This window comes from Delphinapterus leucas, chromosome 6, assembly GCF_059928025.1.
Source record: "Delphinapterus leucas isolate spDelLeu-1000000601 "Yukka" chromosome 6, BTC_Dleu_Yukka2, whole genome shotgun sequence".
NCBI lineage: Eukaryota > Metazoa > Chordata > Mammalia > Artiodactyla > Monodontidae > Delphinapterus > Delphinapterus leucas.
Window position 1 is genome coordinate 100,782,963 of NC_143134.1, and position 13,967 is coordinate 100,796,929.

A 13,967-nucleotide genomic window follows, 5' to 3' on the forward strand; every position below is an offset into this window, starting at 1 on the left:
GGTTTTGTCCCTCCAAATAATTAGGAGTTGACTATATATAAAATGGTTCATCCTTCATTCAGGAAAATCTCGGTGATGTTAAAGTTTTATTCATGTTTTGAAAATTCTTCGATGTTTAAAACAGAATTCAGTTTGAGAACAGTGAAGATGAAGAAGTAAACCCACTGAAGCTCGGCCTTCTCACCTGGGTTCAGGAAGACGTTTTCCTGGCTGTGAGCCACAGTCAGTCCAGCCCACAGTCTGTCATTCACCATCTGACTGTGGCCCCTTCTGCGATGGATGACGAGCAGGGACAGCTCAACATTAGGTATTCCAACAATTCGCTGTATTCCATGTGTTAATAAGCAGATAGAATTAGGCTTCTTTTATGAGCATGGGACTTTTTTTTTTTTTTTTACTTCCAGTGAGCAGGGTTGAGGGGCAGTGGCTTCCTTTTTAGACATACTTAGCAAGAGGGTTAAGTCTAGTTTTTAGTCATGTCAAAATATAGACTAAAATACATCAAGAAGTGGTGAAAAATAGCACAAATGCCAAGAGATGAGGCAAAACATTTTTAAGGTGTGTTAAAAATTTTCATTCACCTTATATTCCAGCAGAGTAATTATTAGCCTATGAGAATTAGCCACTCTAATTACCCTTGTTAGTTATTAAAATCGACTATGAGATCTATATATATGCACTTCATTTTGATTTAGTGACTTCAAAATACTTCTTCCAGCCTCCTATACATTTTGTTTGGCACTTGACTGCATTTATTACTAGAAAGCCTCTTCTGTTTTTCTTTGCTAAAATTTCATAGCTCCCTGGCCCTGAGTTTCATTTTGATTCCCGACTGCATCTTTGTCACGTAACAGGTTTCATTAATGAATGTTGTTTTCTGTATCGCAAGCCCGGTTGTGCACCAGATAGCGTTGTGTGGACAGCTCCGAGAAATCCTCAGGTTTCCAAAACTCGGCACCTTCGGCATACATTGATAGTAATCCCCAGATTCACATGTAATTAAAGTTCTGCTGGTTAGGTTTAAATTCTGAAAACCGTTGTTGCAAAATTAGGAACCTTTCTTTATTGTGTACATGAAGCATATTCCAAATGCAGTCATTAACTTCTAATCTTTGAATGCTACTGCTTCATATTTTTAAAAAAATATTTATTTATGATTTATTTTGGCTGCGCCAGGTCTTAGTTGTGGCACGCAGCATCTTTTTTAGTTGCGTCATGTGGGATCTAGTTCCCCAACCAGGGATCCAACCCGGGCTCCCTGCATTGGGAGCATGGAGTCTTAACCGTTGGCCCCCCAGGGAAGTCCCAGTAATGCTTCACATTTTTAAAGGTTTTGTGCATATGTCTGGATGCAGAATATGTTCTAGCTGCATGCAGACTTAACAGGGGCTTCCTTTGGAAAACAGAGCAATTTACATTAGAAATGCCTAAATTATGCATGTTTTTACTACTAAAAATTGGAAATTTTTTATCTTTATCTTGTAGAAGGTAAATGCGGTCATCTCATTTGCTATAAAGGAAGTGAGAAGTCATTTAAAATATATTTCTGCTGCTTTGACTTTTGTTTCTCAAAAAAGACTATTTTGTTCATACAAAATGTTAATGTCTTTGACAAATATATAGTCCCCCAATTAGCTTATACCTTACATTTACTATAGCTTGTGCTTTGTAAAAGGTACCCTTTTAAGTGCTTTTCCTATATTAACTCACTTATTTCTCACAACACCTCTCTGAAGTATGTACTGTTGGCGCCCTCATTTGACAGCTGAGGCAGCTGAGGCACAGAGCATTTTAAGTAACTTGCCTGAGATAACGCAGGTGGAGCCAGGATCCAGTCCCAGCCATTGCACCTCCAGAGTCTATTCCTTTAACTTCTCAGATAACTTATCCTCCCCAAATTTGTGGCATCTTGGGGGTTTTTGTAGATTTGTTTAAAACTCTTTGAATAAATGTTAGCATTGGCACCATTTGCTTTTATCATACCTCTTCCACTTCCTTTAAGACATGTCTACTCTTGGTTCATTGACTCAGGAAAAAATATAATGGCAATAACAGATTCCTCTCTTCCCATTAAGGGAGACCCACAGGTTTCTATGAATGAATATAATAGCAATATAGGTATTAAGCGTGCTTACTTTCCCACAGATTCACTGCTTTATTTAATGCAATAAATTGAAATAAGTTGCAATAAGTTATATAAAGTTGCTGCCAGAATAGGAGTGATGACCTCACAATGTAGACACCTACTTACTGACATTGTGGAAAATGTCATGTGACAGGTAATTGCTTTACCTGGGCTTGCGCTTGCAATAGTTTATCTATTAGTGTGTATATACATATGTGTGTGCATTTATTATGTTTATGTTATATTGAAATAGGCAGTGCAGCACCAAAGGAAAATTGCTTCTTTTTCTGTTTTGCAAAATCAATGAAATGTCACTACTTTTGAGAAAAACAGTCTGTTCGCACCTCCTTCACTTCCTTTGTTTTTTATTTTACTCTTGTCAGTTCATCTGTGACAGTGGATGGGGTCATAATCAGTCTGTGTTGCAACTCCAAGACCAAGTCAGTAGCACTGCAGGTGGCTGGTGGTCAGATACTTAAGTACCTTTGGGGTGAGTATCAAAATGTTAGGAAAGCGGGGGCTTCCCTGGTGGCGCAGTGGTTGAGAGTCCGCCTGCCAATATAGGGGACGCGGGTACGTGCCCTGGTCCGGGAGGATCCCACATGCCGCAGAGCGGCTGGGCCCGTGAGCCATGGCCGCTGAGCCTGCGCGTCCGGAGCCTATGCTCCACGGTGGGAGGGGCCACAGCAGTGAGAGGCCCGCGTACCAAAAAAAAAAAAAAGGAAAGCATGTTTATGACTTACGTAGATATTTAATTCTTGAGTACATATACTTGTATCTTATCAGTGTTGCCGTGATTATTAGGTCTTTTAACTACCCTGAAAAACCCTAATCTATAGAGTAGAATTAGCTGGTGTGTTCTCCCTGTATTTTCTCTTGTAATGAACTGGAGTACTTTACTGAGTTTCCAAAACACATTTGGAAAGTGATTTAAATTGCATGTTAAGTATTTTAGCAAGTATTAATGTAACAGTTTTTTTTTTTACAAAGAGCGGATCAGCTCTTGGTAAACCTCATCTGCCAATCCTGCAGAATCACCCTCTCTGGCTGTTGAACCATGGAAGAACCCTGGTGGATTTCCTGTTCGATTTCCTTATCCGTGCACACAGACCGAACTGGCCATGGTTGGAGGAGAGGTAAGTAAACACAGGCAGAAAAACTTACCACTTAGAGCAGTGACCCAGGAACTGATAGCATTAAGTAGAAAGAGTGTGTACTTTGGAGGTGGACCTGAGTGTCCACTAAATCTCAAGGCGACAATGAGAAGTTTCCTGAGCCTCAGCCTCTCAATCTCTGAAATGGGATTAAGAGATTGCATGTAGTAGTTAGTTGATCCCTTTCCTTGGAAGTATAAATTCAAAAATAGAAAAATGCAATTGGCAGACTTTTATCCCCATTTGTACAAAACATTCAAAGTTAGTTTATAAGTAACTTTTGGGGACAACAGAAATGTAATCTTGAAACTAGTATTCAGTAGGTTATCATTCATCAAATATTACAATGCCTATAATTGTGGCCGGTGGTAGATACAGTGGTTACAAAACCAAACAGCTGACTAGTTCCTGCCCTTCTGGAATTTTTAATCTATCAATACGGGTATGGCTGTCCCTTCTGATAGAATGAAGTAAATGAGCAGGGTGTAATGGTAGAGAATAGAGAAGTGTTTGAGGCTAGTTAGAGGATGGTAGCTGTGAGGATGGGGAGACCAACTTTTGGTGGTCTGGGAAAGCCTCTAGGAGGTGGTGGTGTATGTGCTGAGATGTGAAGAAAAAGAAAGCTCTATCTCTAAGAAAGGGAGAGTTCCAGGGAGGAGGAACTATCCATACTGTGAGCTTAGAAGAGCTCAGCTTACTCAAGGAACCTAACGGAAGCAATGGCTAGTCCTTAGTGATAGGCCATGGGAAGGAGTGTGGCTTTGCTTATTTAACATAGATTGAAAATTGATGATTGTAATCAGGGAGTAGTGTGATGTGCTTCATGGTTTGAAAGGTTATCCTGGCTGCCCAGTAGAGAGTAGGTTGAAAGGGAGGAGAGTGGAAGTGGCTGTGAGTGGAGGCAGTGACGGGCCAAAAGGTGATACGTTTGAGACATGCGTAGGAGATGGAAACAGCGGGGCTTGCTGATGCACTGGATGGCGTCATAGCACACTCTGCACTGGACCAACCACATCTTAGGCATCTTCAGTCCCCGCTACAAGGACCTAGATGTGAAATCATAGGGCAATGGAACCATGTAATAGAAAAGTTTGGTTTAACTAGTTTGGTTAGAATTGTTTGTAATTTCATATTTCATTTCTTTGCAGGAATGTGTCCTCGGTCTGACTGATAGATGTCGCTTTTTCATCAATGACACTGAGGTATCAAGGCTTGTTCTGATACTGGATCTTTTTCAGTCTTGGCTCCAAGTAATATAGCTAACTCTCCCCTTTGCCTCCCTGACCTTTTGTAGGTTGCTTCAAATATCACATCATTTGCAGTATATGATGAGTTTTTATTGTTGACAACTCATTCCCATACTTGCCAGTGTTTTTGCCTGAGAGATGCATCATTGAAAAGTAAGTTTTCAGTGTATAAAATAGAAAATAGTCCCTGTTCTAATAAGTTCTTAAGTCTTGATGACTTAAGATTGTTGCATACTTTGGCTTTTTATCATGGAGTCCTAGACTGGAGAAAACTTTTCAAGTTCATTTACTTAGCCCCTAATCTCAACATGATATCTCAGTTGAATCACTCCACATCAGTTAGCAAAGAGAAGGAGGTCCTTCCTTAAGCAGCACATCCTAAGGTAAACAAACAATTTTCAGGAAATTTTTTAATATAACTAATATTTTACTTTGAATTACCATGTAGGCACCAAACTGGCAATATGCTCAGTCTTCTTTGTAATCTTCCTTTTCTCACTGTGGCAACCCTCCATTGTATATCTGAAGGCTCCATCTCATGGCTCGTAGGAAATCGGCTGCATTTTTTTCTGTGTTCCACGTCCCCCCACCCAACGTGTATGTGTGCGCATGCACACAATTTTCTTATGAAAAAAAAAAAAGCCCACTTATTTTCTTTGCTTCTATTGATAACTTGGAAACAGGGAATCTTTCACTGATACGATCGTAGCTTTATCAGTACACTAAGACAGAGAGAAGGTGCCCAGTCCTCCCTGTGTTTTCCATATCAGTTGAGATGTTGTGTATGGGCATGTGCATGAGGGCTCTGTGAGAGAGCACAAAATTCTGGGATAAGATTGTTTATCAGAGGGGCTAATGGTCTTGAGGCTGAGTAAGAGAGCAGTACGGCTTAGTTGTTAATTGCTTCCTTCTACTTTGGATAACATGCAGTTTCAGCTGCGGTTAGTGGAGAGTGGCTTGTCCTGACAGTGATTCTTAAGGCTTAGCCTATGGTGTCTTTAGCATTACAGGCAGGTCTGAGCAGCAGCCATGCGTCTAATGGGGAATCTCTGCGGAAGGTGGAGAGGGGTTCACGCATTGTCACTGTTGTGCCCCAGGACACAAAGCTTATATTACAGGTAAGCTGATTTTTCAGGCTATGTTTCTGATAGTCATTTGACAGTAAATACCAAACAGAATTCTTGTGGATTATATTTTAAGCTGTCTTATCATTTGTGTTAAGTTATTATAAGCCTTTCTTTGCTAAGTTCTCTGTTAGCTTTATACAAAGGAGTGTTAATACAGGTTCTGCCCCGTAAGGCTAAGAGGGAAACTTCTCTTAAAAGTCAAAATAAATTTTGAGCATAACTAAATTTTGCCAAAGATATGCTCATTTTACAGTGTTGTGTTAGTTCTCTAAGAGTTAGGTAAAATTGTATATCCTGGGTATTTAATTTTTTTCTATTTAGTTAAAAATGTTATTGATTTGATTTATTTATTTTAAGATGCCAAGGGGAAACTTAGAAGTTGTTCATCATCGAGCCCTGGTTTTAGCTCAAATTCGGAAGTGGTTGGACAAGTAAGTACCATGTATATGAGTAGTTAGCTTATTGTTATGACTTATGTGTGAAGACAGCAAGTATTTCGTTAAGATTTTTAAAACTTAAAAGTCTTTAAATCTTTCATTACATATATCTTCAATCAGGTTCTCAGAGGCTCTCTTTTTTTCACACTTTGATTCTTATATCGTATGGTGTAATAAACATTCCTAGCAGAAGGAATCATGAGGCTCATTGTACGAAACAGGGCTTCCTAGCCTAAGGGGAACGATATAGGCTTTAGATGGCCTATGAACCTGGGGAATTTTTGCACCATCCTGTGTCTATGTGTATTTCTCTTGGTAGAAGGCCCAAGGCTTTCAGCAGACTTATAAAAAGGCCTGTGACCCAAAAATGCCTGAGCCACTGTTGTGAAGGAAATGATCCATTGTTTGAATCTCTGAATTTGGGGGAAACTTTATATTGGAAAGATGTTTACTAACATTTTATTAAAAAAGAAAGTAGCTCTAAGTTCCATAATGATTTTCTTGTGTGCGTGTGTGTGGATATAGTCCTCAACCGGCCATGATGACTAAATCACACCTTTTAGGATGGTAAATGAATCTGGTCCCTGATTTTTTTCATTCTATGATTTCAGAGTAGAATTCCAGTAGTAGTTGGGCTATAGTCTTAATTTTAACTGGTTTATATCATTATGAAAATATGCTGAGTCCAGGGAGCTTACTTTTTGTGAAATGCCCTCTCTGTCCATTTTCTGTCTCTTCACAGACTAATGTTTAAAGAAGCATTTGAATGCATGAGAAAACTGAGAATTAATCTCAATCTGATTCATGATCATAACCCTAAGGTAACATTCTAAATCTGATATTTATCATAGCTTACCTTAGACTTGAACTAAGATGATCTGAACTAAAATGTTTTACCTTTTTTTATTCTTTTCTTGGGTAGGTGTTTCTTGAAAATGTGGAAACCTTCATAAGACAGATAGATTCTGTAAATCATATTAATCTGTTTTTCACAGAATTGAAGTAAGTATTTTGAATAATTCATGAGTATCACGTGCATAATTTTCTCTCTTCTGGTTAAGGAAATCAGACAGATAAATAGAGGAGAAAAATTACTTTTCAATATAATTTTTTTAATCTCTAACTCTTAGATGCCACATGTACTGGATTTTCAATCTTTTCCCTTTTTAAAACTAAGACTTTAAAAGATGTCATTTAGAATTATTATTTGACTTTAATTTTAGGTGTACATAAAAAACTATTAATTGAAATAAATGGTGTCTTTTTCTGCAATGACTTTTTTCTAACTTTCTATTTTTATTTTTTTCTAACTTTTCAATGAAAAATTTTAAACATATAGAAAAGTTGAGAAAATTGTCCAGTGAGCATCCTGTACCAACACCTAGATTCTACAGTTCATATTTTCCTGTATTTGCTTTATCACTATTTCCCATGTGTCCATCCACCATTCTTTTTTTTTTTTCCTAATGCACTTTTTAAAAAAATTAATTTATTTTTGCCTGCATTGGGTCTTCGTTGCTGCGTGTGGGCTTTCTCTAGTTGTGGTGAGCGGGGGCTACTCTTCGTTGTGGTGCACAGGCTTCTCATTGCGGTGGCTTCTCGTTGCAGAGCACAGGCTCTAGGCACGCAGGCTTCAGTAGTTGTGGCATGTGGGCTCAGTAGTTGTGGCTCACGGGCTAGAGAGCGCAGGCTCAGTAGTTGTGGCGCACGGGCTTAGTTGCTCCGTGGCATGTGGGATCTTCCCAGACCAGGGCTCAAACCTGTGTCCCCTGCATTAGCAGGCGGACTCTTAACCACTGCGCCACCAGGGAAGTCCCCACCCTTCATCTTTACTTTAGACAAATTTCGAGGTAATTACAGGCATCAGTCCACTTTACCTGTCAGTACTTCACCTTGCATAACATTAACTAGAGCATATTCTTTGTGTACGGGGTCCCCCCGCATGTCAAATTTATATATAATGAAATGCACAGATTATAAGCGTACCATTCACTGAGTTTTGACAAAGGTATACTTCCATGTAATCTTGACCCCTATCAAGATAGAGAACATTTCCTTCATCTCAGAAAGTTCCCCCAAATCCCTTCTCATTTATTCTTTGTCTGCACCCTCTTGGCAACTGCTTTTTTGAGTTTTTCACTGTAGAGCAGTTTTGCCTGTTCAAGAACTTTATATAAGTGAATCATATAGTATACTGTCTTGAGATTCATCCATGTTTTTGCGTGTATCACTAGTTTATTCCTTTTTATTGCTGAGTAGTATGCCATAGTGTAAACATACTGCGGTTTATTTCTTCATTCTCCTGTGGGTGGACAGCTGGACTGTACCCAGTTTGGGGCTATATGAATGTAACATCTGTAAACATTAACATACAAGTCTTCTGTGGACATGTTTCCATCTTCTCAGCAAGTTTTTCCATTTTTCACCATATATGAATATTTTTAAAATTAAACTGTCTTCCAAAAGCCATTTTTTATTTATTATCTCATCGGCACTCCAACATATATGTTAGTAGTTTGATAGCTGGGACATATGTTCAGTTAGTGACCTTGTAATACACACTTGTTCTCAGGGAAGAAGATGTTACAAAAACCATGTACCCTCCACCAGTTACCAGCACTGTCCAGCTGTCCAGCAATCCTGATGGGAAAAAAGTAGACCTTATCTGCGATGCTATGAGAGCAGCCATGGAGAACATAAATCCTCACAAGTACGTGTGCTGTCGTTAGTTGGCATCTTTTGAGTAACAGAAGTGTGTAGTTGTTTCTCTTCAGCTTGCTCATCTTTCTTATTCTGGTGTACTTCACTTACTACTTCAGGTACTGCCTATCAATACTCACCTCTCACGTGAAAAAAACCACCCCAGAACTGGAAATTGTGCTGCAGAAGGTACACGAGCTTCAAGGTAGAGACATGCTGACAGAGTGTGTGTATCGGGGCCTCGACTGACATCGGGTCTTTGGTCTTCTGGAGATCGCACTGACAGGACCAGGGTCACATCACTGATTTGGCGTGTGGCTTTTTCATCTCCATTTTAAAACCTGGGTCCATTTCTTTGAATGCTGCCCTATAAAGCTTGTACAAGAGTCAGGGCTTCCCTGGTGGTGCAGTGGTGGAGAGTCCACCTGCCGGTGCAGGGGACGCAGGTTCGTGCCCCGGTCTGGGAAGATCCCACATGCTGTGGAGCGGCTGGGCCCGTGAGCCATGGCTGCTGAGCCTGTGCATCTGGAGCCTGTGCTCCGCAACGGGAGAGGCCACAACAGTGAGAGGCCCGCGTACCACAAAAAAAAAAAAAAAAAAAAAAGAGTCAAAAGAATATATTCATCTGGTGTCCAGTTCTGCCAGGAAAACGTATTACTTTGTCTTTTTGGTTATGTTGCTAGGTGTGTGGGTTTTTTCCCAAAATGGTTTTGTTCTGTTTTGTTTTCTTACACACTGATAGGAAGTGCTGCACCTGTTCCTGATGCTGTGAGTGCTGAAGAGGCCCTGAAGTATTTGCTGCTTCTTGTAGATGTTAATGAATTATATGATCATTCTCTTGGGACCTATAACTTTGATTTGGTCCTCATGGTAGCTGAGAAGTCACAGAAGGTATGTGGAGTTACTACTTAGACATACTTCTCATTTTTGTTTATGTGAACATGGTAGTATGAAACAGTGCTCCTGACACTGCAGTGTTTGGTCTGATGTTAAGGCTGTGAGGACAGGCCTCGAGGCAGAACTGTTAGTCTCCAGGACCCATACTTCCAAGCTCATTCTCTGTTGCTGTTCTGGGCTTACCAAAGTGTTTTGATTGCTAGGTTGAGCAATCGAAATAAAATTACTGGGTTATTTTTAAGCTTATAGGCATTAAGTGTGAACAAATTCTTCTCTTATAAAGGAAATATAACAAATGATTCATATTCCAGTCGAGTTCTATCATGTAGCTTCTTTTACCAGTGCAAATTGGGAACCTGGACAATATGCCCATATGTTAAGGCATTTTTACCAAAAGTGGTTTTATGTAGTTTGGTTTTATATATAATTAATATATGAATACACTACATATTTTAAAAATGATGTAGCTTTCGTTTCATGCTATAATTATTATATGTTTATTTTTATAAGTAATATAATCACGAGCAATAAAATTGTCCTTTAAAAAAATTTTTTTTTAATTTTTAGGATCCCAAAGAATACCTTCCATTTCTAAATACACTTAAGAAAATGGAAATGAATTATCAGCGGTTCACTATAGACAAATATTTGAAACGGTATGAAAAAGCCATTGGCCACCTCAGCAAATGTGGTAAGTGTGAGGGTTAGTATGTTTATTTCTGCTTCAAATATTCTTTGGAACTAGGGAGGGTATAAATTGCAATCAAATGTTAGTTTAGACAGACAGATTTCAATTTCCACACCTCAAAATGTTAACAATTACGTATGCGCACCTTATTTTTATCATATGTTTTGAAAAGCTGAGGGTAAAGCAAATGTCTTTGAATGAACGGGAGGAGCTCCATAGCTAAGATAGAGCAGATGCTTCTGAGTCAAGAGTGATCATCCTCGAAATTCACTTCAGTGTCTTAAAATCAAAATTGGTTGATAATTCACTCTTCTCGTGGTGTTTGCAGACACCTGAAGGAAACCCAGCTTGTCTGAGTGGCCGTGCCTACTGGCAGTGCCCTGACACAGTTTTGATTGGCAGTGATGTGGAGTCGAAGCAGCACGATGCCGGGTGTTGTGCTTCACCCCATCCCTGACCAGTACTGGAGCCTCACGCTTCAGCAGTTATGACTCTTTCCTAAGGGCTGAGACGGGACAAGGAAGAGGCACCTGGGGTGCTTGTTAAGCATTCAGCTTCTGGCTTCCTTGGAGGATCTGGTTCAGCTGGGCTGGGACGGGACTCAGGCGTGTGTATGGTTAATAAGCTCCCCAGGTGATTCTTACTAAGGAGGCTGAGCAAACACTGGGCTGGATGGTCATTCATCAGAGGTAGTGTAAAATTCCTTTTAAGTAGAACGCTCATTCCAATTGGTACTTCTCATACCTCAGAATCTGCAGTGGTGCTCATTAAAGCTCACACTCCTGCATTCCCGTTCTCCAGATACTGTAATTATGCAGGTCTTAAAAAGGTCCCTTGTTGATTTTATGTAGGGACCATTGGTAGAAATGAAATCCATTATGCTTCCCAAGTCTCAAGCTTGTGTGTGTATGAATCTTATTCCTGTAGGACCGGAGTACTTCCCAGAATGCTTAAACTTAATAAAAGATAAAAACTTGTATAACGAAGCTCTGAAGTTATATCCACCAAACTCGCAGCAGTACAAGGTGTGTAGCATGTGAAATGAGGCTCTCCTGATTTTGCTTTGTGCTTTAGTTGGAGAAGGATGAGGCTCCTGAGTCCCTGACACTGTCCTTGGTTTCAAGATTTATCTTCAAACTAATTAGCCTCATCTTGAACTTCTTATCTGGGAGAAAGGCCCTGACCTGTTCCTCTTCTGAAGAACTTGCCCAGGCAAGAAACCTAGCCGTTTTGTCTGGATCCTCCTCGGGAATACCATGGCAGTTTCCATCCTGCCCCTCCTCCAGCCCAAACTCACGATCTTCCTGAATAGTGCTGATCTTTCCCATGTAGTTCTACATAAAGTTTGGTTCGCTTGTTTGAACAAACACCTGTTTAACTTTTCTCATATGCAGATACTTTGCTTATCAGCTAAATGTATTATAATTCTTACAACAACCTGGTAGGTGTTGTGCACAATTTTCAAATGAGGAACCACCTTGCCTCAGGACCTGGGACATGAGGTGGCCGACCTGGGATATGGAGCCCGTGCTATCATCACCACCATTTTCAGTTTGTCCACAAATTGCACACGTCTTTCTGTCATCTGGCCCCTGCCTGCTTCTTTATCGTCAGCTGCCTCTGGCAGCCCTCTTCCTCCACTTCCTTCAGCCCCCCTGTCCTTCTAAACTCTCGGGTCTCCTCTGCCAGAAAGCCGTTCCTGGCTGAGGTGCCAAACACTGAGCTCCCAGAGCACCCTGTTCTAAACTTGGGAAGGGCATTTATCAATCTGCTATCTACTGATTTGTTGCCCCACCAGGCTGTGGGTTTCCTTAAGGGCAGGGACCCCGTGTTATGTCCCTCTGTTTCCCTGCCTCATACTGAGCCTGGGGAATAGAGAATTTGGCCAAAGCCTGCCTCTTTGCTCTCATTTGCCTTATCTGTTCGTCTCCTGTGCCCTCTGTGCTTCAGTCATACCAGCCTTTTTGTTATTCTTTCCTGTGCATTCCATACCCATTCCTGCCCGATGGCCATGGTGCTTTCTGTGCTCTTGGCGCGGAGTACTGTCCCGTAACTCTTCACGTGGCTTCTAATCCTCACAGCCCTCTGAAACAGCACTCCCATCGCTCTGGCCCTTTACCACTGTCTGCCATTAGCTGTCGACCACAGTGTGTTTATAAGTTCGTACTCTTTCACCACAAGAGCAGGAAGTTGGGAGTGGTTCTTGTTACTGTTTATTTTTTCTGTTTGTTTGTTTTTGCTTTGTTTGGCTTTATTTTTTGCTTTGCTGTGTTACTGCCCTGAATAGTACTCAGTAATTTTTTGTTGGATGAATACATGGCACATCCTCAGTAAGGTTTTGAGTGGAAGAAAGATTGAATTCACTGGTCATCCACAGGGTTTTTCTAAGTCATTCCAGGGAGTTTCAAGTATAATGACCGAGGCAGCCTACCTTGGAGATTTAAAAAAACAGTTATCACCTGTCCTCACCAACCCTTTGTCTCCTCCTGTCCCAGGACATCAGCATTGCTTACGGGGAACACCTGCTGCAGGAGCACCTCTGTGAGCCAGCAGGGCTCGTGTTTGCCCGCTGTGGTGCCTACGAGAAAGCTCTCAGTGCCTTTGTGGCTTGTGGCAGTTGGCAGCAAGCTCTCTGTGTGGCAGCCCAGCTTCACTTGACCAAAGACCAGCTGGCTGGCCTGGGCAGAACTCTGGCAGGTAAACACACCATTAGGTTCTCGTAGATAACCTCTAATGGCTTTGTGTCTCTGTGGTTTTGTTTGGCAGTTTTGCAGACGTGTGCCAGGTGGGAGCACACCTTGGTGCATTGTCATGTGCATGGGTAAAGGTTAATTTGGAGTGGCTTATTAGGTAGAGTAAAAATTAAACTGCTACGAGAGTTCCCCAAATACAATGGCACAATAAAGAAAGCAGTTTACTTGTCTCTCTCATGGCACTGACAAGTCCTCCCATGGTGCGGATCTGCCATCTCTTAGGCAGAGTTGAAGGTGGATTTTCTCCACATCTGTATTCCAGTCCTCAGGAAGGGGAAAAGCTGGAATCGTGAGAGAACACTCAAAGTTGGAAATGATCTAGCTAACACTTTTCTCTACCTCATTCACCAAACTCACACTTTACAGGACACCGGGTACAGTGTAGCTGGGTAGCAATGTGCCCTGCGAGAATGTAAAGAAGAATTTCCGAGTGGGACTGTTCAAATATAGCCAATAGATCATTGGAAACCATAATAGCAATTTTCAGAAATGAAGCCAAATGTATAAGCAGAGTGAAAGCAAAGGCAGTTTAGCTGTGTCAGGATCTAGGGATTGCCTGAACTGGCGGTGAGGTTATTCCACAGTCTGATTTCTTAGACTGGAGTGGCATTCCCAGAGTGCCTGGGCGAAGAGACGGGTGCGGCTCTGGCCCTCTCAGCCATGGTTGAAGTGGGTGAGTGGCTGGTACATTTTCCTCCTACCTTTTCAAGAGTCTTGTAAATATTGTTATGATCTCCCCATAAAAAGCAGTCCTGAAAAAAAATCCAAACTATATCCTGTTAAATGTACGTACATATTCTCTTGAGTAATTTCACATTGTTTTTTTTTCCTTTGGGATT

At 41.0% G+C, this 13,967-nt stretch overlaps 2 protein-coding genes across 30 annotated transcripts in view; one reads left to right on the forward strand and one right to left on the reverse strand.

The window, feature by feature from the left end:
• Positions 1-13,967, forward strand: part of ELP1 (elongator acetyltransferase complex subunit 1) — a 62,421-nt gene that overhangs the window by 24,428 nt on the left and 24,026 nt on the right. For all 5 annotated transcript variants that reach the window (XR_016393609.1, XM_089913508.1, XM_089913509.1 and 2 more), the window contains 15 exons: positions 125-307; positions 2,509-2,615; positions 3,158-3,261; positions 4,428-4,481; positions 4,574-4,679; positions 5,529-5,644; positions 6,011-6,084; positions 6,833-6,911; positions 7,013-7,092; positions 8,663-8,800; positions 8,910-8,995; positions 9,533-9,681; positions 10,255-10,378; positions 11,303-11,400; positions 12,871-13,072. Coding sequence is in view for 4 of the 5 variants with exons in the window: in XM_089913508.1 (XP_089769634.1) it covers positions 125-307; positions 2,509-2,615; positions 3,158-3,261; positions 4,428-4,481; positions 4,574-4,679; positions 5,529-5,644; positions 6,011-6,084; positions 6,833-6,911; positions 7,013-7,092; positions 8,663-8,800; positions 8,910-8,995; positions 9,533-9,681; positions 10,255-10,378; positions 11,303-11,400; positions 12,871-13,072 (1,700 nt within the window). In the remaining variant the exon portion in view is untranslated. The remainder of the gene's footprint in view (positions 1-124; positions 308-2,508; positions 2,616-3,157; positions 3,262-4,427; positions 4,482-4,573; positions 4,680-5,528; positions 5,645-6,010; positions 6,085-6,832; positions 6,912-7,012; positions 7,093-8,662; positions 8,801-8,909; positions 8,996-9,532; positions 9,682-10,254; positions 10,379-11,302; positions 11,401-12,870; positions 13,073-13,967) is intronic.
• CTNNAL1 (catenin alpha like 1) overlaps positions 1-13,967 on the reverse strand; it is a 128,307-nt gene continuing 114,340 nt past the window's right edge. For 22 of the 25 annotated variants that reach the window (XM_089913540.1, XM_022579115.3, XM_089913537.1 and 19 more), the window contains one exon: positions 1-13,967. This exon is cut by the window's right edge. The gene's annotated coding sequence lies outside the window, so the exon portion shown is untranslated. The other 3 variants (XM_089913516.1, XM_089913534.1, XM_089913533.1) reach the window with 3 other exon arrangements.